Source organism: Charadrius vociferus, unplaced genomic scaffold (assembly GCF_000708025.1).
Source record: "Charadrius vociferus isolate BGI_N301 unplaced genomic scaffold, ASM70802v2 scaffold303, whole genome shotgun sequence".
Lineage (NCBI taxonomy): Eukaryota > Metazoa > Chordata > Aves > Charadriiformes > Charadriidae > Charadrius > Charadrius vociferus.
This window is the reverse complement of record NW_009647756.1, coordinates 1,216,159-1,238,473: the sequence shown is the minus strand read 5'-3', so window position 1 is coordinate 1,238,473 and position 22,315 is coordinate 1,216,159. Positions and strand designations below refer to the sequence as shown.

Below are 22,315 nucleotides of genomic sequence, written 5' to 3'. Positions count from 1 at the left end.
GGAAAGATCTGAAGTGACTGCTTATAAAGATTCTACTACTACTGCTTTTTCTAACTGTAACTTGAGAAATTGAAGTGAATGGAGCTATGGATTTTTTGAATGAAATTTAGTGCTACGAGGCAGTGATAAAATGCAACTTCGTAAAATGACTACTATAACGTTAGATGTGCAACTTGATATCTTGTGTTGGATTGGTGACATTATTTGCTAACTTTATGCATGGTTGTAAATTTTCTGGCTTGCAGAACACTCGGGTTGAATTCAAACAGGCTTCTAATTTTAGTCAAATATTCTCTTGCATTTTAGTCATGCCTTAATATTAATCGAGCAATCCCTTTTTCTTATGTTTGTTTTAACCCTTTTTTTTCAATCGACAAGTTGCTGCAGTGTGCTGTAGTTGATAGCCAGTCACTACTGTGAGCCAGTCTCTTCTCAGTGTTTATGCTTCCTTTTCTTTCTGACTTTTTCTCCCATTTTAATTTTGTGTTCTGATTAACACAAGCACTTTGTGTTTGCTATTCAAAGACTAGTGTCTGATTTGTCTGGGACATGGCTTGTCTTGCGGGTTGTGGTGCTGGGCATGGCAGTGGCCAGAGCGATGCCTGCTAGAAGCACTGAAATAACATGTTTAGAACTGCCTTTTTCCAAAAATGTGATGGGGTTTTATTTACTGTTGTGTGGTGGATTTGGTTGTGTGTTTTGTGTTGTGTTGTTTTTTTAAGTAGCACACATACATGTCTCTCTTCACTGTCTTCCACACACAGTTTTGGAAAAGTAAAAGTAAAATGCAACTTCTGGAGAGTCTTACTGGAGTCTGTTGATGTCTGTTGGACATACTTGTCCAAACTGAAGGTTTGTAATAGCTCCTCGTGGTTTTTTTTTGGTTGGGTGTTTTTTGTTGTTGGTTTTTTTTTTTTTAAATCTTCTAGAAGCAGATTGGTCAGATGTATATAGTAGGGTAAGCTGAGCAGTTCATTAGAGGATTAGTAGGCTAGAAAAACTTTTCTAAGTATTCCTAACCTCCTTTGTTATAGCCCTGGTCTTACTGAAGTCTAAGCATCAAACCTTCCTGTGAGGCTCTTGAGTTTTGCTTTGATTAGGAGGGATCTTCATTTACATGTGAGGTTAGTTGTGTACAATACTATTTGTATAACCACAGATAAAATTCACAAGAAAAACGCAGGGGGAGAGTGGGAGCGACACCAAACCCTTGAGCTGCACTGAGTCTTTCCTGTAGTGCATAAGCAATACCCACTGCTATGGTAGTAGAAAAAAAAAATCTGGAAAGCTGCTGTTCTTGTGCAAATGAGACTAGCAAATACAACCAAGGGGGAGCCCATCTAAATGGTATGCCTCCTATTTTAAACCTGGCAAGTGTTCTGTTTGTGAATTATTATTAATTTTACCCTCATCTGTATATATTTAGAGGGCAAGGCTGGTTAAAAATTGTAGGCTGACAAAATGAGACAGGGCCATTTATATTTGGTGCATCTTCCCTTGGCTGTTAGGTTGATGTGCTTGATTTAGAACTGGTAGCGTTTCATCACTTTGGCAACTTCTGAAGATACAGTATTGTTGTGTAGAACAATACTATTCCCAAAGAACTTCAAATGCATTTGTAGAACTGCTTTGCAGTTCAGGTAAAGGCTGCTTAATAGGCTGAATAATATCTTCACTTGGCACTATTTAGAAAGAACTTTAGTTTTTTTTCATATCCTGGCTGTCCTTCAAGGAGGCAGCAACTGGAGATGCCGCCCTCCTGCCCACCATAGGCTCATCTTACCTCTGGTTTAAAAGCAGAGTCAATCTGACAGAGAAGTAAAACAATATATTTAGAACTTACTAAGTGCTGCTGTTAGTTGTTCCTGCAGGTGAGCCATGTCAAAAAGCCCTTCGTATTAATTTACTCACACTTAACTGAGGCTACTCGATGCTCTGTATGGGTAACAGTGGGAGAGCTATAGCGTAGACCTAGTCCTGATGATTGCCAGAGGTAGAATGATTGTCATTGAACTCTGCATACAGTAGTCACAGATGTCATTAACAAATATACTCATTTTCTGACTTCTTTTCTTATCAATTCCAGGGTTGCTGTTTCTGGTAGACTTGTAGTCCTACAAAATTAGGAGATAACACTGATCTTGTCTAAATCTCCCCGCCCCCCCCCAAAGTGCTAGTGGTTATTAGCTTGCAGTTTTGGGAGATTGAATGGGTAAAGAAGAGGCTGTTATGCGCATTCTGTAAATAAGAGATGTATTTTATTTCCTGACTGAGTATTATGTGTGCTTAGAACAGAAATGCAGTCTTCTGAAACAAACCACTTGGGAAATGCTGTTGTGAAAATGAATCATTAATTACCTTACTGGTTCTTAATTGTTACGAACAGTGTATTTCAGTAGCTGTGTGAGAAAACAAGTTTGTGTGTGTATCTATGTAAAAAAAGGTCAGTTTTAAAATATTTTCTATATGTACATGCACATATCTGGAAAACAGTTGTAAAATCATGTTTTGTAGTTCCTCTTTAGTTTGACATGTGTGGTCAAAATAAAGGCTTTAATTTCTTTTTCCAGCTAAACTTTTATTTTTGAAGTAGAGCAATACTGATATTTCTTCTTCATTTAATTTTATTTTCTTGTTGCTGGAGCCTCCAACAAAGTGAGGGCTGATGATACAATAAAAATACTGCTTTGACTATGCTTCCGAGCTCTAGGTCAAGCACCATTTTGAATTCTGCTTGCACTGATTTGTAAGTTTCTTGGGGAGTTGCTGTAGGCCTCCAGTGGTGTATCCTCTTGAAGACAAAATGCTGGGTTGGATGGATGGTTTGATCCAGTTTAACTGCTCATATGTACTGACGATGAAAGAATGAAGAGCAAAGTGCACTGTACAAAAACTCTCATATGCTGTTGATCTTAGTTTCTAAATCTACAGTAGCATGCTATATAGGTTTTCCAGTTGGGTCTGTAAGTGGTATGTGCTCACGTTTTGAGAGGAATGGTTGGCTGGTACCACATTCCAGCCTAAGAGCTAATTCCTATCTGCCAGATCTGGTGACTCCACAAAGGCAGAGATGTATCCATGGGTTCTTGTTAGAAGGAGGGGGGAAGTACTGGCCTTCTGCTTAAGCCAGAGAGGATGGGATATAATTACAGTTATAGAGCAATACGTGTGCTCACTGTGATGGTGTAGGCAGTTGTATTAGATTAATATCAAAATTAGAAGTCTTAAAGTCTTGTCCACGGACAGTTATATACGGGGAAAAAAAACTTGATATCAACACTCCCCAGCCCCTGCATGTTGTTGTTTTCTTTTTTTTTTTTTTTTTTGTTTGTTTGTTTGTTTTAACGTTTGCATCTACTTGGAATAAATGTTGCAGTGCAGGTTCTTTGCAGTGTGAAAGTGGTAATGTAATTTTTTTCTTTGTGGGGGGTAGTGGTGGTGGGGTTTTTGGTTCGTTTGTGTCCTCTCCTGTGTGCCCTACTTATTCCCATGAACACTTGTGTGATCTCTTCTGGTGCTGCAAGTAGTTGCCCAGCTCTGTTGGGGAAGAACTTTGGGCCAAGGGGATATAAATGGAGTGTATGAACATTGACTTAGCTAAGTAATGGTTGTAAAAGTTGAACTCAAATTATTCTCAACAAAATTACTGTATTACTCTTGTATTTCAAAGGTTTACAGTTAACTGTATCAGCCATTTGTATGATCACTGTTTATCACCAGAATGAATTGATTGAACTACATTTCAAGTACCTTAAAAATGTGTTGCTAGCAAGTTGTATCTCTTGGAAGTGGTTATTCAGTAATGCACTTTGGCAGCACGCCCATCTTAAGTCTGTCATGTGTATGTGACCGCATAAGGTTAGGCAAGTTGCATGGTGAGAAGAGCTTGTACAGATGACAGTGGAAAGTTTCCTTTAGATGTAATATTCTGTGCGTCATATTTGTGCCAGTCCACTAGATGGTAACTAACATGTGCTGCTGGAGGTTGACAGCTTAATTCTTGCAAACTGGAGAGCTTTCCTTGATTCATATAATTTAGCATTGACGTTTTTAAATACGGCTTTTAAAAATGTGTAGCATTAATATTTTCAATGTGAAAACTACCATAATAAATGAAGACAAATGTTGGAGAAGGTAAATAAGTAAAGTGTAAACAATTTCTGGATACTTGTTTGTCTGCAATGAAAGGGAATTACTCTTTTCTCCTGGACTGAGAAAAGGCATTTGAAAATCAGAGGTGGCAAGAGGAATCCTATTGGATTCTGCTAGAGCAAAAGGGTCTTTGAAAGTCTTGTCTGATCTGCAACAGTTGAAAAGGGATGTCATTTTCATGCTGGGGGAAGATGGAAAGCTGAGATGACATGTTGTAGTATGTGTAGGCACCTCTGGCTGAATACCAGGGTTTTACTGGAAGGTTATTTCTACAGTATGTTTGTGAGTATCAACAAATTTGGTGTTAGGAAGAAATATACTTAGTGTATTTTAATACAGTGTACTAGGATTTGCGTGAGTGGTTGTTTTGGTGGTGTGTGTGGGTTTTTTTTGTGTGGGTGTTTTTTTTCTTTTTTTTTTCCTCCTTTAAGTGCTCTGGATTTGTTCTGCTTTTATAAGTGACCATCTCCTTGTGAAAAAGGATACCAAAGGTGAAGGCTTAATCTCTCCCTGGGGCACCTCGGTTGCTGCTAGTGATGTTTTTTTTCCCCTTCTCAACTGTTCTGTCTCTTGACTGAAAAGAGACGTTTGGTACATTCCAGCTGAGTCTTAAATGTTAGTTGGGCTTGTCTTCATCAGCTGGTTTTTGGGCATCTGTGGGATTATTGTACATAAAGTTTCACATGAAACAGACGGTAAACTGCAGAGGAATGCTTAATGCTTGCTCTAAGATGAAGTCATTCTCTCTGCCTAAAAAAAGGAAGTTGATGAATTTTAAATCATCCCACCTCTCTTTATATATGTAAAAAGTTCAGAAAGTCAAAGAGGTAACTGGGATGGGAATGTGTTTTGATTCAGCAATTGAAACAGTTTTTTCTTACTTTTGTGCCTTAAACTGACACAGTAGATCTATAATTACTGGAAACCTATGCCCTTCAGACTTTATTTTTAGTAGGGAAAAAGCTGTAGTTTGGAATTAGTTTTACAGTGTATTTGAGTATATTGTGTTTTTTGCTTGACCTAAGGCAAAAGTATCTTATGGTGGGATTTGCTACTGGCATCACAAAAGGTTAGGTTAAAATGATGCTTTGTGTTTTTCTTTTTCTAAACAAAGGCTGTAAATGATATGCTTTCTTCATGTATGATATTTGTGGTTGCTAATGGTTTATTCTTGGAAGAGTCTTTGCATATGTTGGGTACTTTGAGATAGCGATAGAATGGTTTGCAAGGGCATGCATGCCTTTCTGTAATCTAATCTCAAAAGACATGTTACTTTCACATGATGTGGTTTTGAAGGCAGCTTCTGTATGTATAAGGTTGGCAAAGTACCTCTGTTACTAAAGCAAAGGGTGATAAATATTAATAACATGGTATGAGGTGTACAGCAAGTGCAGTTTCAAAATGTTATTGGGAGATAAAATTTTTTCTTGCATGTGTATTTTCCGCACTGTGTATGTAATTTTCTACCAGTGTGCAGTAGTTCGTATAAAGTGGAGAAAAACTTTGTCTTCCTTCCTGTATGTTTGGCAAGATACCAAGTGTCCTAAAAGGACTATTGTGGGTGGGGAGCTGGGGAGAAGTTAGGTAGAAGGTATTTCAGCAGTCTGTGGCTGTAACCATGAAGCTAATTGTGGAAGAAATTTTGATAGCAGTTTTCCTAATATTAGGAGTTTTTCTCTCTCATAAGTCACTTAAGATAATTTAGAGGATTTGTGATACTTCATCTATTTCCTTCTCAGTTTTGAGTTTTCTGATAATGTGCAGGATTTGTGTGTATATCTGTTTCTGTGGACTGGAGTGTACTGCAGTCCTATAATTTTCTATTTCTGTCACTGAGATAAATGGGATAGTAGGTATGCTTGATTCCTCCTTGGTAGTGTTATGGCCTTACCAATGCAGTTAAATGTTTTGCTGTGCTTATTTGGTGCCTCAAAAGATTGTCAACTTTAACTTTTTAATGCTGCTGCCTCCCCATCTTACCACCATAATGCTTTCTAAATTTCTGCCACTTCTTTATTAGTAGATTCTTGTAACATTTTCACAGATTTGCGTATCAGACACAACTTCGGTTTAGTCACCTGATTTTTTTTTTTTTTTAATTGTAGCTGTCTACTGTGCAGGAGCTTTGATTTTTTTTTTTTTTTTTTTCCTAATGTGCATAGAAAACTCTTTTGTAATGCAGCAGTACTGACAAAGTTACCTTACTGTGTTAACACCTTTCTTGAAAATCATTCTTAGGGACACAGCTCAGAATTGACCTTTAGGTAGTTTTCAGATGTTTGTTCTGCCATGTGCCGCTCTTTTCTTTTGTATCTTGTTTATTTACATAGTGCCTGCTGCTTCTATTTTTTTACGTGGTGTAACTGCTTTTAACTTTTTTTTAAACCACATCTGAATTCCTTTTCTGTACGTGCAATTTGTCATCATATTCTTTAATCAGCTTTCCTCAATAGTCAAAGATTTGGATTTTTTTGTGTTTATGTGTGCACAATACACTGTAATGTTATCTGTTTTATTAAGACTAAGGAGTTATGTGTTCAAATTTTTTTGTGGATGTTGCTACAGTATGTTTTAGCTTGTTCCTGTTACACAGTTATGTTGTTTTTCATCCTTGTCACTTCCCCTTGAGATGACAAACCTGTTCCATATGCAAAGTATTGCACTACTGAGTAATTCTAAGATCAAAGTTTAGGTGAATGTCAACACTGTTAGGGTTCCCGGTCCCTATGAGACTGCTGATATAGGTTTCTATTTTTTCATCGTGAAACCATTATCGCAGATCCCATGTCGATCGATGTAAATGCACCAGTGGGCTGCTGCCAGAAGCTGTGATCAAACAGATTTGTTTGTAGTGGATCTAGCTGTCATATGGACAGGAGAAAACTTAGTTTGGTGAACTGATCCAATGGAAATCTAATTAAGTTGTTAAAAATAATGAAATCCATTGCTTCAGCTCTTTGTGTCTGACTTCACGATTGATAGATTTGACTTAAGGAAAAAAAGTGTGTGCTCAAGGGAGCAGAAAGAGTAGGGATGCTATTCTTCAGCAGTTAGCTTGCCGTTATATGTAGCTAGGTGTAAAGTAAAGCGTTACCCTTGGGGTAGGCAGCAGTTCTTTTGGAGAACCAGTTCTGCCAGGAGGCTGTAATTTGTGAGTTGTTAAAAGTGGGCTGTATTCTAAGGAATGCAAACATTTGGAGAAAGGCAACTTCAATATTGTTTTGATGTCAAGTCTGAGATGAGATTATGAGGTTTCTACCGTTCCGCTATTCTAAGGTTTATTTCTGTGAAGACTGAGCAAAAGGCGGTGTCTGAAGTTCTGCTTTAGTGATGTGCTAAATGTGATTAGAGGATGCATTCAGAGATAAGCCTCATTCTTGAGCCTCTGTATTGTAGATACTGTGCTTTTTTGTTATGAGTGATATGGTTTCGGTAGTAACGAAATCTGAACAGACTGTCGTGCAACTGCTGTTATCTAACTTTGTGCATAAAAACCGTGAATTAGATAGGGGCGTGGTTAACAAGCTGTCTGTTGAAACCCAAGTTAAACAGTTATTTTGGTCTTTCTAAAACTGTTGGTCTAGGAGAGACCACCAAGTTATGTAACTTAACTCTTTCGCTGCCCCTTTGTATAACCTTGGGTTCACAAAAGCTTCTTACGTGCACTGGAAAATCTCACACAGGAATTGCCCCCTAAGCAAATGGGTTCAAGATCTCTGAATGTTAACTTATGTAACTTTTTATAAATTTTCCAGTCATTTTATTGAATTAGGTTCATTGCTGTTGAATGTAAAACTAAAAGAATATTGCACTCCTGAAATGTATGTCCCGGTCCTTGATACAATGAAATCGAGAGCATTGCAAAAGGAAATTGCATGGTATTCAGTATATCTGTGGATATACTGTTTTTCCTTCAATACAGGGCAATACTTTCTTGAAGAATTGGGTGGGGAGATTTTCCGTGATGTTTTCTTTCTCATTTTCTAAGAGGTAAAAATGTGGTGTTTTAGAAAATTTCAGCAAACAGCTTCAGAACCGCAGAATATACATAGGGATTTAGAAAAAACATTAGTTCTATTTAGTTTTAACTTAAACTTGTGTCTTGTTACTTCAGGGTCACGATGAAGAAGCCGTTGTGGATATGGGCAAAATCAGCTCTACTATCAATACAAACTTTGAGAAAGAAGAACTAGAGAGTAAGTTTGTGGTGGTTTTCTGTTTGCTTAACATGCATTTTTTTTGCTGTGGGATTAAAGATCTATTTTCCTTCAAGTGCAACCAGTATCGCTAAAAGGTATCAGAATTTTATGGCCATCATGAAGTTCTAGGAATAAAACCAGTGAATGGCAGGTGACCTGTGCTGTATTTTGTCTCTGTGCATGCTAATAAATACTCACTGTTATTCAAATCTGTCACAGAAAAAAAATATTAAGAAAATGTAATTTATGAAGCCTTCCAAGAAAGGCTTGCTCCTAAGACTACAGGTTTGAAAAAATAATTGCTGTCGGTAAGTCATTTCCCAGCGTGAATGATGTCAAGTTCTGCGGAATCAAAACTTAGTGAACAAGGGCCATGAGGGACATGTATGTCTGTTTTTCTGAAAGTTAAGTATCCTTGTGAGTATGGTTATGCACTTTAAATACTGAAAGCCTGAACAGATAACAGTTCTTCTAGTTCCGTGGTAGACTATACGTCCTGCAATCTGCAGTCAGTTAAAGCATTATGGAATCCTGTTAGTCTTCCTTATTTCACTCGGGATCCTGCATTTAGCCACAAAAATGGCATAGAGTTAGTTTCATATAGCAAAGTGCAAGATTAGGTACTTCATCTAAGATACAACTTCTTACTGACTTAAAAGAAGTAGATTGGGGTGAAGATTCACGGATGCTATTTAGTGAAGTCAGAGGAAAAAGCTAGGGAGATCCAGTGTTAAAATCTTATTTATTCACCGTTCACATAGAGTGCTTTGGAGCTTAATTAACACTTGCAAAATGCTAGAAGACCGTCAGTAGATTCACTAAGTAGTATTTCCTGACAGTGCTGACTCTTACTGCTTCAGAGCACCGGAGAGCCATTATAGCAGCAGTTCCTAGCTGAGAAAAGTTGATTTAGGTTGCCGTCACATTTTCTTATACTGTGGTATAAGAAGAGACAGTTTAAAGTGATTAAAGTTGTTTGTTGCTGTTGCAGTCATACATACTCTTGCTCTGTTCCCTTCAGGCTGTTCCTGCTTTCCGTCTTGTACTGACACTTTTGTTTGTCTGACCGTACCATAAGCCTGGTTAAGTATGTTAAGCCAGCAGAAAATGTAATGGTCCTGACAAAGGAAAATAATAAGAAAGATCTCAGCAGCTGAGCACCCCAAACCCATTTGCCACACAGATGGATGTGTGCCAGTGCTGAGCGGAGGAAGGCAGTGTGAACACGAGGCCGAGAGGTACAGCAGCGAAGGTAGCAACAATGCCAATTTAGATAGGGTTGAGCTGTGGTGAAACCACTGCCGTGTCTGTTTCTGCAGTTAAATCTTCAGTGCAGATTTAAGCTGTCTCCTCCTTTGTTTCCTTCTCTTGGTTTTCCCTGGGACATGACCCAGAAGAATCGTCTGTGTGTTTTGCAGGGAGGCAGGGGTTAAGGGGAAGCAGGCGTTCAGCTGGAGTAGCGCGCTGTGCAGCAGGAACAGCTGTAATGCCTCAACCACTAAGAATGATATGGGAACGTGCAGCCACATCGCTTCCCCGGTCTCTTTCGTAGCACATTTGCAGGAGTGCTTCAGCTGGTACAGCGCTGTAGTTACACAAGATACTGGGTGGGAAGGCAGGGGGTTCAGGCTGCTTGAGGCAATTTAAGCACTTGTATTGCAGACTGTGGAAAATAACCCTGTCTTACTCACGGCCAAAGAATAAATTAAAGGAGAAACCAAAGCTTCTGTTTCATGAGCAACTGAGTCAACATAACAGCTGTTGAAAGGAAGAGATGAGGAGATCTCACTGTCCTCACCTTGCTCTTAGCCATGCAGCTTTACCTTTCCTTTGCCTATCTCTCACGTTCTTTGGAGTGACCCAGTCTAAGTGCCTCAATGTGAGAGAGGGCTGGCTATGCAGAGGTTAAACAAATTAACTAATAAGAAGTATCTGACAAAAAAATTGTATTCCAGCAGGATTAGCACATACCTGAAGCTTCATATAGGCACCCATTTTCACACATAAGTAGGAATTATTTTTGGCGATTACATATATTTTGTAGTATCTTATATATTTGTAAGAAAATGGATCCTTTTTTTAATGGTAGAATGGGGAAAGGGAGGGACAGCATGTATTTTGACTTTTATCAGTGGAAACTGTTCTGAAGTAAGAACCAGAAGTTTTTCCTTTCCTGTAGAAAAGAGAAAGGTATGTAAGTAGTACAGTTGTTTGACTCATACAGTTATCTTCTCTGGGATTCACCAAAAGAGATTCTTTAGATTCAGGGCGTTTTAGAGGATAAATTTATGTGAACTTACAGCTCTATTTGTTTATGAGATCATTATTTATAAGCTATTATGATTAAAGTAGGTGTGTAGGATTTATAGGTTTTGGTTTTAGTTCTGTTATTAAAATCTTACAAGGGGAGAAATGGAATTGTTGAATGCAAGCAGTAAAAAAACCTCCAAATACTATTAATTAACAACTTGTGAAGTAAGCCTACTGTCTTGTAGGCTTAGGAAGACCTATAGGCAAGCTTAGGTATTTTAAGTGTGTTAAGACCTGAAGCTGTTTCAGTCCAGTCTCCCAACCTGTGTTTCTGGTGACTTGAGAAGGACTTCTAGGAATTTGGAACCTTTCCAGAAGTATGTGTTGATTCATTTTCAGGGAGAGGCAGCAAGCAGTTAATTCAGTTCAGTTATGATGTGAAGCATCAACCCTTCTAGACCCAACGCAGGCAGGTGATATTTAACTGCTTTAAACCCCATACAAATTAATGTTTATTGGTTTGATGCTGTAAAAGACATAATTTTGCTACTGATACGAAAGCAAAGGCTTCTTGGTGTTGTCAGTATTGGATGTTTCTTTTTTCTGGAAATTCTGTGATGAAATACTAATGGCAAGAGGGCCAGATGCTAAAAGGGAAAACAGATCTTGGAGTCAGGGCTTCCCAAGCTCTCCATTCTATTTATGGTGGCTGGGAAAGTGTGGTACGTATCCGGAGTGACAGTGTTTAGGTTAGAAAGGTTAGGCACAGGCTACTTGTTTCGTAACTGTCTTCCTGTAAAAGAGAAATGGGTAGAGATGGTAAACTGCAATTGTGGGCAGACTGTGTGTGTACTAAATAAAGGTACTGCTCTTTACTGAAGCTGTAAGGCCTTTTTTTGAAATAACAAATGCCAGTTTACAGAAGAGCTAGAAAGGGGAATAACATCTTAAAATAACATTTTTAAGAGCACCTAATGTTCTTAACTTGATGCCAGACTCTTTGAGTTGCAATGAATGAGAGTAATAACAAAGTAAGGCAGGAGTTGGCAGTAAGACAAGAATAGTAATGACAGAGGTATTTCGTGCCATCTTGTAAAAGGCATTTTCTGTTAAGAACCATGTTCAAGGAAAGCTTTCTTAAACCTGAGTCGATATGTTTGGCTTGATATTACCAGGACCTGTCTTTTTAAATGTGTGGTTTGTTTTCCACCTTGATGTGGGGATACATTTACTAGATACAGTTTAAAGGAAAAGGGATATATTCTGTTATTCTTAGCAGACCAGTTACAGGCATAGCAAAGATAAGGAGTTTACACATAACAGAAGTCTTGTTCCAGAAACAATCTGAGGTCAAGAGTGTGTGTCTCGGTAGACTGGTTTTCTGTGGCATAAATCCAAGAAGCAGCTTTCAAGAGTTAAGATGATTTAATAGCTACTCTACTCTCACACTATCCTGTGGCAGGTGTAAGTAGTGTTTACATTTCAAGTGACCCTATTATCTCTGATACCTTCATGCTTTAGAGCATTATTTTGCCTTTAAGAAAACAGCTGTGCTTTTCAGTTAATCCTAGTTGATAAGGACAGGTAGTTAAATAATCCTGCATATTTTGCCCTCGAGAAGTGACTATTTTATATCCAAGTGGAAAACTTGCTCTACAAGTGTTTTGCAGTTTAATGTGTTATAAGTAGTTATAAATTGTTTCAGTATTAGGAAATTTTAAAATGTTATTTCTCATGAAGGTGTGTCATTTTGTGTGGTCAAAAAGTAGGCAAATGTGAAAAATAATTTAGAACGGTCATTACTGATTTTTGCAGACCACCCTTCATCCATCCTCTCTAGTGTTATACCAGAACTGGAAAGATTTTGCCTGTTCCCTAGTTTGTGTTGAACTGAGAGCAAGCAAAAACGTGTCTATTCAGGTACAGTACAGCTAGTCAGGTATATGAGACATACTGAGTCATATGCAACTTCAACAAAATGTTCACAAGCACCAGTTTTGCTGCTGCCTGGCGCAGGATAATTTACTTTGTCCTTTTAGTTCAGAAATAAATGTTAGCTGTGCTCAGTGCTTCTCTGTAAGTCATAAAATTAGAGGATGTTTCCCTCATACAATTTTTAACGTAATCTTGGTTAAGTGAATTTTGGAATTAGGCCGCATTGCTACACCTTTGTCACACATGTGTTGAAAATTTAGTTATAATATCTTTTGCTATGGGAATCCTGCATTATACAGTCCATGGGCAAGTTCTGCAGGACTTCTTGTTCTTTTCATTTATGCAATATGCAGACTTCTGTGTAGAGAGAATAATTGTCCTCAGCTTATTTTATTTTATTATTTGTGGTGTTCATCACAAAGGTAAGTCTGTATTAACACAAATGCTCTCAAAAGTGTTTTCAGACTGCCTTTTAAGAGGGAAAGTTGGCAACCTAATTGTGTAGACATAAAACTCAATACGGCACCCAAAGTTGACTAGACAACTAGACAGACTTTCAGCGTAGATGTGTTGTTGGTTTTGGAGGCAGAAGGTTATTTCTAGTTTTTTAGATCATTCTTTTTGGAAGTTGATTCTGATTCTGCCCAACACAGTACTTACAATTACTATAAATTCTGAAATTTGTACTTGCATGTTAAATTATTTGTAAATTACTGGAAAGACATGCTGTAAGCTCCTGGCAAGTGATGCTTAATAGAAGTTACTTGAGACAGACTTTTTTCTTTTTTTACATTGAGACTTGATGGTAGCCTTACAAGACCTGAGTATAGAAAGACGCATAGACAAGTGCACCCCAAAATTTATGCTTTTTAGCTAGATAGCAATTGTATTAACTTAGGTTTTTTTTCCCCCCGCAGTTTTGATACCACTGTTGTCCTCATTGTTGAGGCAAATTACTCGGTTTCTACAAACAGATCTTAAGGAGTGTCCTTGAGACACTTACTAATTTCTTGTTTGTGGAATGGTCTCAACAGCTAAAGAACGCTTCTGCATACCGCAGTTGATGAATGACTGTTGACAGGATGTTTTACCTTGCTAAATAAGACGTTACCCAACTGTACAATCTTGCTGACTGAGTTTGGACTGACTAGTAGTATTCACACTGAAACTTAAGTCAACATTTTTGCATATATTTTAAGTCATTCATTAAAATAACAACAGTATTACTATTTTGATTTTATTTGTGTTTAAAATACATTGTATAGTATATGTATGATGCATAAATCTGGTATTCTGTTCTGCTTCAAAGTAAGGAAAACATTCTCAGCTTTTGTCATGACAGATCTATTCAAGAGTACGATGTGGTTGTTGCTTTATGGGAAGTGTAGACCTCATTAATTTCAGTGATTTCTGCATGGGAACTGCAATACATGGGTAGGGAATCATAAAATTCATTTTAGCTAAGCTTCCCTTCTTACGTAGCCAATTTAAAGTAGAGGACCTTTATATAAATATTGAACCTTAAGTGAAAATAATCTTTGAAGGAGATGATGCAGCGACGTATAAGATTTTTCAGTATGCAGCTACCTTTTCTGTAGAGGTAGAAGGCTGTACTGAATATGCTATCCTTGAATTGTTACAATTTTTAACAAGTAAGGTTAGATTATTTAATATTCACCCTCCAAAACAGACAAAACTGTTCAATCACATTGTCTATCCTCTAGTAATGGCTTTTTCAAAGTGAATCAGCATTTAAACTTGAATGAGTTCATGAGACCAACTGGAGCAGACAATAACTTTGCTCATACTTAAATCTTTAAAATCCATTTTGGGAAATGTCCATGCTAATTTTAGCATTTCCTCTTAAAACAGGGTTGTTTTTAAAATGGATGCCATTCAAAACAAATGCCTTTTACATAAAGATGTGAAATAAATATTTAATGTAAAATAGACTAAGATGGAAGCAATGCTTTTTAAAAGTGTATGATGTGAACTGTGTCCTAACTTTTTTTTTATTTTCAAACTTCTTTTATCTGAGTGAACATTATGTAGTATTTCTGTTCTGACTGCATCAGAAATTTTATAATAAGGTTACTAACGGCAGTTTTATGATCTGAAACATATGTAAAATTGTTATTCAAGTAGTGCGGCCATAAAACAGAAGTTTTACCAAACAGCACTGATTGAAACTTTAAACTTGCAGTGAACTTGATGACCCCAGATTGCTCAAATTTAAAATTTTTGAGATGAGGCAGAAGAAATAGGAGACTGTACTTGATTCTGCTGCCTGTTGTTTCTTGATGGCTTTTGATAATATTTATCTTGCTATTTTTGGTCTCTTTTAAAAACAGGTTTTCTAAAAATTAGCTAAACCTGTGACTTGATGGATGTCAAAAGTATTTCTGAATGGATGACACTTTTCTACTTGCAATTCACTGAAAGCTAGTGTTTCACAGCAGTTAAAGTGTGAGGTTTTTATTTCTGAACACTTCTTATTTTATAAAGAAAAGTTTGAGTTTTTCTCAGAAAGCGTAACCCTTACAAGAGGCAAGATTCTCTCTAATATTTTAATATCTTAAAATACTAGGAAATAGATGTATTTGGGGGCAAGCTGATCCATTTAAGGATGCGTGCAGCAGTTTAAAAGAGCGGGGGGGTGATCAAATTTGTAATAAGAATGTATTTGTGGCCCACTGATGAAGCAGGAAAACATTCTTGCAAATGTTTCTTCTGAAATTCTTTACAAGCACAGTGATACAAATGTGGAAGCCTCGTGTCCTTACAGGGTGTGGGATCTGTGAAGGGCTGAGAATGTTGGTTTCTTTAGTAGTGGATGAAGGGCCAATCTTTGTTCTTAATGGGACTTTTGCTTGAATTGTGTATATCTAGATTTTCTCCCCTCCAGCAGAAACAACTCTTTGAAATTATCTCGGGTATGTATCCTTTTTCCTGAGCTCTGCTGCAGAGACAGGGTGGACCAAGAACCTTCAGCTCAGATAAAGCGTGGGGCCCAACTACAGTCTGAAATGGATGTAGAGTGCAAGGGCACCTAGTCCCCCTCCCACAGGTACCAAGTGCTGGCTCCTTTTCTTGGTGTGAGGGAGATCGGTGCTGGCAGTGGACCACAAAGACCTGGGGTGGACTTACAGTGCTAGAATCCCTGGGCAGCTCTGTCAGCTGGCACTAAGCTTTTCCTATTACTGTTACTACTTGCATGTCTAATGTAATTACTGATAACGCCTTCTTGAATGATATTGATTGTGTCAAATAGAAACATTCAGTGCATTTTTCTCTTATGACTTCCACTACCAGCTTGTATTTGGTTTTAACTCAGGAAAAAAAAAAAACCACTTGTGTGTAATGAGAAATCTGGCATTTACTGCTTCTGCCAGTCAGCGTAATACGATGCTCTCGTTCATTGTGTAGTGAGAAAACACTCTTACTGAGCTGCTTTACTGTATGCTATGCATACTAGATTTTTGGATTCTGCTTCTCAATTTTATCTGTCCAAGTATTTTAGTATAAAGAGCGTATTCTCAGATATACTTAATTACTAGGAGCAAAAGGAGATTTGAGAATACAGCCCTGGAGGTTTAACAGTATCTGTCCTTACAGATAGTCAAAGCTTGGCTGGTTGTCATCCTGACCAACTTGATCAGAAAGATGACTTCAGCTTTGAAGTTGGCTATACTTTGAGCAAGACTGGACCCGATAGCCCACCTCCAGATGTTGCTTACAACCATAATTAATATATAATCTCTGCAGTTCAAATTTCTAAGTAACAGGATTTGAGAATTCACATAGATATTAACTTGGATTTTCTTCGTTTTCCCTTCTTAACGTGTGGAAGAATGTCCTTTGTACGAAGCTTAAAAGGCATTTAGCTGGTTAGAAAAAAGAAGGTTCTTTGTGGAATTGTACTTATGGGGTTGCCACATCAGAGCATTTTTGGATACATGTTTTTGATCTCTTGAACTTTAGAAGTTTTCTATTACCATTTTCTTAGGGGCTTTGGGAAGAAATCAGGGAACTTAAACAGAGCATTTTCTATTCTGTCAGGAATTCTAGGACTTGATATAAACTGACTTTTGGAGTAAGACCAACCATGTGATGGAGACGTGTAGCAAGCTCCTAACATTTAAATTTGTTTCATACTGATAAGGACCTTAAGTAGTAAATACTCTTCGTGGATTTGAACAGCTAAGCTTGGATAAAGTCATGTTAGATTAAAATGAACAATTATCTCTTGAGCTTTGTATTACTAAATTTAGTATTGGGCATTCTACTAATTCTATTGATTATTGGTTTAAAGTAATTCTATAACAAGCTTTGCTTAAGAATAGTACTGTGGTACAGATGTTTGTGTGAATAAAGCTTTGAAGGTCACATAATTGTACCTTTCAAGCTTTTAAAAGAGTATTCAAGTGAAAGATTGCATTCCTTTTAGAAATAAAACTGATGCTAGTAATATGAGTTCAGACCTTTTTAGGGTTAACTTTTTCTACATTGCATTTATATTACTTGCCTTTCTGGCTTCTTCTTGGCCAGGGTGAGAGGAACTGTAAGTTGTTTTGCTCAATTCATTGGGAACGAAGGAAAAAAAAACTGTGTGTTTTTGTTTTTCCTTGTAAATTGTATTTATAAGTAAATCTTGATTTATCCATCTGCAAACATAATTTGCTCCTATCTGAATAATGAAACTTAAGGGAACACAGACCTACTCAATACAGCTGTCTTTATTTTCAGAGGATTTCTCAGTGCTTTACTTTGTAGAGTTAGAATCAATGTAAAGCTTGTCCAACTTTTGTTATACAGTTTTGCTGAATATACCTGCAACGTGTGTTTGGGTAATCATGGTAGTATACTCAACAGCAGTAGCTTTGTATTTGCTAGGTAGTAGTGGATTTCTTTGTTTATGAATGTCTGTGGTACTAAAAAAAGGTCCCTTTCTTAAGGAACAGTCTGGTGCACTCATAAGCTGCCGTTCGCAGTGGCCAGACTTTCCTTGGTTAGTCTATTGTATTGCCACCCCTCATGCTTGCTTTGAAAAAGAAAACAAAAATAATTTTAGAGGCTCTTCTTCAACATCAAGTTTTTTCTTGAAGTCATTCTGATAGAATTACATTGGATTGTGATGCTTTTTAATTAATAATAGCTGAAAATCATATTGCTCGTCATCATTTCACGTTAGTCCCAAAATTCAGCTGCAGGTGTAGCAGTCTGATCACTTTGCATATACAGAAGTGATCTGGGAGAGGTATTCTTGTTTTACACTTGCCTGCACAACAGTGTCTACATGAGGAAATAGCTATTCATACAATAGTCGCTTCTGGGCAGTGTGGGCTGAAGGGTAGGGTAACCCACTGCTAGCGTGTTCCCCTGTCCTTGTGATACCCTAATCTGTTAGGGTAGTGAGAAGGCACTTCCTTGAAAGTTCCCTTCTGGAGTAGAAAGCAATATCATATGTTGTGGGCTGACTGCTCAGGCTGAGGACTAAGTTGGCAGTGCCTACTTAGTGTGCCTTCAAGCAGCTCTGAGGCGCCTGGACATAGTAGCTGAGAAGTCTGTGCTTTTTGGGTAGGAAAGCAATTATGGTTGCAGGTTGTTTAAAAACACCTTCAGTTTGTTGCTTATTTCAGCTGGGTTTTCTCTAGCTTTTACCTGTTCCCTTGCAACATACCTGGTCTCCTCCAAACTTTTCTACTGAAAAAAAAATTTTCAACCGGACTACAGTTTTGTAATAGGAGATAAACTTCTCATTTCCTTGTTTCACCTCTTCTCCATGCAGCAACATGGTCTTTGACTATGTAAATGATCACACTATTACAAATGCTAATTTTTGCGATAGCAGGGTGCACTGTTTAAGATGGAGGCTCTTGAAAAAAAATTTATAGGGTTTTTGTTTGTTCTTTAGTAAAGAAAGCAATGTGGGATTTTTGTCTTAGTTTATGGGAACAGCAAGAGACCGAAATGTGGAAGTCCTCCTAATTTTTCAGGAAGCAGAATCTTGAACAATTTCAGGTGCCTGAAATTTTCTAGAAAGTAATCACCTGCAAGATTTTCTTGTGCAATGATCAAAACGCATGCTTAAAACAGTCTTATTAAGAATATTTTAAAAAGCTGATAATATAAAATGCTTTTATTACTAGAAATATGATTGAGTTTCTCTTGGGAAACAATAGTACATGCAAAAAATCAAACACTGACGATGAATAAAACCGTTTAACTGTGTGTGTATACATATATAACTACAGTTTAATACTTGCTAATTGAATATATAAAATGAAAGAAAAATCCCAGGAGGGATGATAACAGCATTTGCAGTGAGTGGTGGGTTACTCGCTTGCACCAGGCAGCTTTGAGTGGGGTGTGGTGAGTAATGCAGCTATTTTTGAATCTAGTACTTTTGTCTTCCCTATACATAAGATTATTGTGTCACGAGGGTATCAGTAACATCACCATTGTTAATGGTACCTAGTCATATTATCTATCAAGTGCATTGATTTATGTTTAGGTGTCATATTTGCATTAATTTCTCTGGGCATTGCATCGTGCAGGCTGCCCGACAGGGGCTGAATGTTCTTGTTGGAAGAAGCTCACAAAAGAAAAGTCTTTCTCTATAAATAGGACTGATGAATGCTTCAACAAATTAATCTGTTTTCCACTCTTACAGGGAAACAAATAGCTTTTAATATGCTTAATTTCAGATTTGGTCATAGTGCCAATCAGTTGACTCTAATTAAAGCTGGTGTTGGAAGTCTGTCAAGAATCAGGTCTTGTAATTTGAAAAGGAATCTTGACCAAATTAATTAAACATTGAACTTACTCATGCATTATTCCTGATTTTTGTTTAGTCTTTCTGCTCAAGTAGTACTGTAAAAATACTGATATATAAAAGTTTTGTGTACCTTTTTGGCCTTAGATATTCTTTTCTTGGAAAACAAGTTTGACATACTACCACTTGTTATTTCTTTAAAGCTCTGTCATCACCAGAATTTTTCAGTATCCTTAATCTAGTGTGTGTGTGTGTGTGTGTGTGCTATACACACATACATACATGCATGAATTTGTACAGTCAGGACTCCTAGGGCTTGCTTGTCCTCTATAAATTTGCTGAATTTGCATCTCTTTTAAGAGCTGGAAAACCACTTCCTTTTCCTTTTCTTAATGTCAGTCTTCTGTAATAACTCCTCTACAGTATGAAACAAAGTATCTAGTGTTAACCTCCAGGCTTATAGTTAATGTGTGTCTTCCTGTGATTGTTTGTTTAAAAAGGAATTGAAAAGGTTATTGTATATGCTAACTCCCTTACAGGAGATGTGGTACTAATATGTTCATAACAATCTGTTGATTGATTTCTTTTGCAAGGTTGTTGATGTTAGTATTGCTTTAATGTGAAAGGCCAAAGGAAAAACAAGATGTCGAAAGTACATGTTTTAAAGAGCAGTATGTATTAATCTGGGGTTGCACTACTTAAATTTATTTAAAAGCTCTAGAATAGACACCCCCCACCCCCTCCCAGCCTTCTCTGTAGGTTGTTTGATGTTTTGGCATACACTTGCAAATATAAGTTCCTTTTACAGTCCTAAAAGGGTACTAAATTAATGGTATAGTTGAACATCAGGTTCACCTAGATGTGTCATGTGCTACTTGAAGAAATATTGGCAGTTCATTCAAGCAGACTCTAACCAATGGGTAATTTCTTAATGAAGCTCGTAAACTGAACTAGCAGATTACATCTTGCCATTGTAATGGCTATCCTGATAACAGTCCCTGCAAACAAGAGGAGTATCATGTAATTTCTCTGCCTTGACCTGGTGTTTATCAAGTAACTTCTTTCAGTGTTACAGGTCAAGCTTGTGTTTCTATATTACTTGTTTCACAACTGAGTTGGTAATATTAGTTCACTAAAGGTAGTTTTGCCAAGTGCTTTTGGGGTTCTTTTTGTCAAACTCCTTGTCTTTTTGACTTAAGACACTAAATTTGGGCAGGATGTCGGTTTTTGTTTAATTGTTTCCTTTTAAATTTTCTTGAAAAGGTCACAGAGCTGTGTATATTGGAGTTCACGTCCCATTTGGAAAGCAAGGCCGTCGACGGCATAGGCATCGAGGGCACAGGCATCACAGAAGAAAAAAAGAAAAAGAAACTGACAGAGAGGATGGCCGAGAATCTCCATCATATGGTAAGAAATCTGTTGTGTGAGTTTTGTGTCTCTTGATAATATACTTGTTGTAGTTACTCTGTGCTTAAATATTGTTTGTTTTGTGCTGTTTCTTTTATTCTCACTGTAGTTAATGTCTTTCTATGTACAAGCAGCCAAGGATTTTGTGGTCGTGTTTCACCTAAATCATAAGCTGTTGTACTTCATCCAGGTGTCTACATGAATGCTTAGCAGCCTGCACTGAATAGGTTGGACTAGAGCTTCATAATATTCACCTGTAGCATACAAATTTGTGTTATTTAAATTAGACACCTTTTTTTCAGATTGTGTAGTCTTGTGTTATTCTTTCTCTGTCACTCAAGATTTTTGAGAATTTGAACAGAGCTGTGAAGCAGCATTTGCCGTGGTAATTTGATCAATGATCTATTAAAACATTTACTTCAGCCTTCTTGCCCTCTGTTATTAAAAAAACTGTACTGCCTCCTAAGTTTTTGTTTTGGATCAGACTCCACCCCCATGGCCTGCACCTTATCCTCAAGAGATGACAACTTTGTCATATCATTCTCTGAAATGAAATTACTCGGCAGTACGCTCAGCAGTTTTTCTTCAAGATCTCAGAACCGCTTTTATTCCTGGACTGTAATGAATGGGAAAGTTATGGTGCAATGTTACACTTAAAACGTGGACACCATGACTAGAACCATGTTCTACATGGGGCCAGTTCCCTGAAACAAAGGAGTTTTCACATGGGAATGCTTTGACAAGTACACTTTTACTAGTCTCCTCTAGTTCTTAGTTTCATCCATCTTCAAAAGTTTCCCACCCAAATACAAATTATCATCATTTGATCTTATGTAGAGTCTTGCTATACAGGTTCTGAAACAGCAAGTAATATTAAATAGATAGAAATTAACTTCTTTCTTCTGGTCACTTCTCTATCCTGGATACACAGGATGCAGCAGGATTCTTGGGATATGTTGGGTTTGGGACAGAAACAATCTGCTGTAGGTCTTCATTGATAATGAATGTTGTTTGTATTGAGGAGTTCATTTCACAATTATGTTACTAGATGATGATGTATGCTACAACAACAATGCAAAAGCAAAATTCAATTCTGGAAGAAGTTTATTAGTCATTCAGATCTTATGTCTGAATCTAAAAGGCGGTCTTCCTTCTGCACTGGAAGCATACAGTTGTATGGTCAGATCTAGCAGCTGTGAGAGTGACATTTCAGTGAACATAATAAAGTTTTTAAAATTGGGATGTACCTGGATTTCTATCTCTGACCTTCCTTGAGGTACGATTGTGAATACTACGTTATTGAACCCTTGTAATTTAAATGCTCTTCCTTGGGTTGAAATAAGATCTTAATGCCTTAATATAGGTATTAAAAACATTGCTAAAACTGTGGGGTTTTTATCATTGCTTTTTTAAAAGTTTTGCTCATAGCAGTGAAGCTCATTACTTATATTGGATCAAAAAAGTTAAATTTTATTACAAGTTATTACTGAGCCTGTTCCATTAAGCATTATACTATGAGAAGTTAAAATATTTCCTCAACATTTTAGCTGTGTAGTTTCTACTTTCCTATGCTAATTTATGTACAGTCATCCAACCA

At 37.3% G+C, this 22,315-nt stretch overlaps 1 protein-coding gene across 1 annotated transcript in view; it reads left to right on the top strand.

Annotated features, from left to right (window-relative positions):
• The window catches only part of SLC4A7 (solute carrier family 4, sodium bicarbonate cotransporter, member 7), a 66,683-nt gene that overhangs the window by 1,040 nt on the left and 43,328 nt on the right, over nucleotides 1–22,315 (top strand). The window contains exons 2-3 of the mRNA XM_009882161.1: nucleotides 8,267–8,348; nucleotides 20,575–20,718. Coding sequence (XP_009880463.1) covers nucleotides 8,267–8,348; nucleotides 20,575–20,718 — 226 coding nt within the window. The remainder of the gene's footprint in view (nucleotides 1–8,266; nucleotides 8,349–20,574; nucleotides 20,719–22,315) is intronic.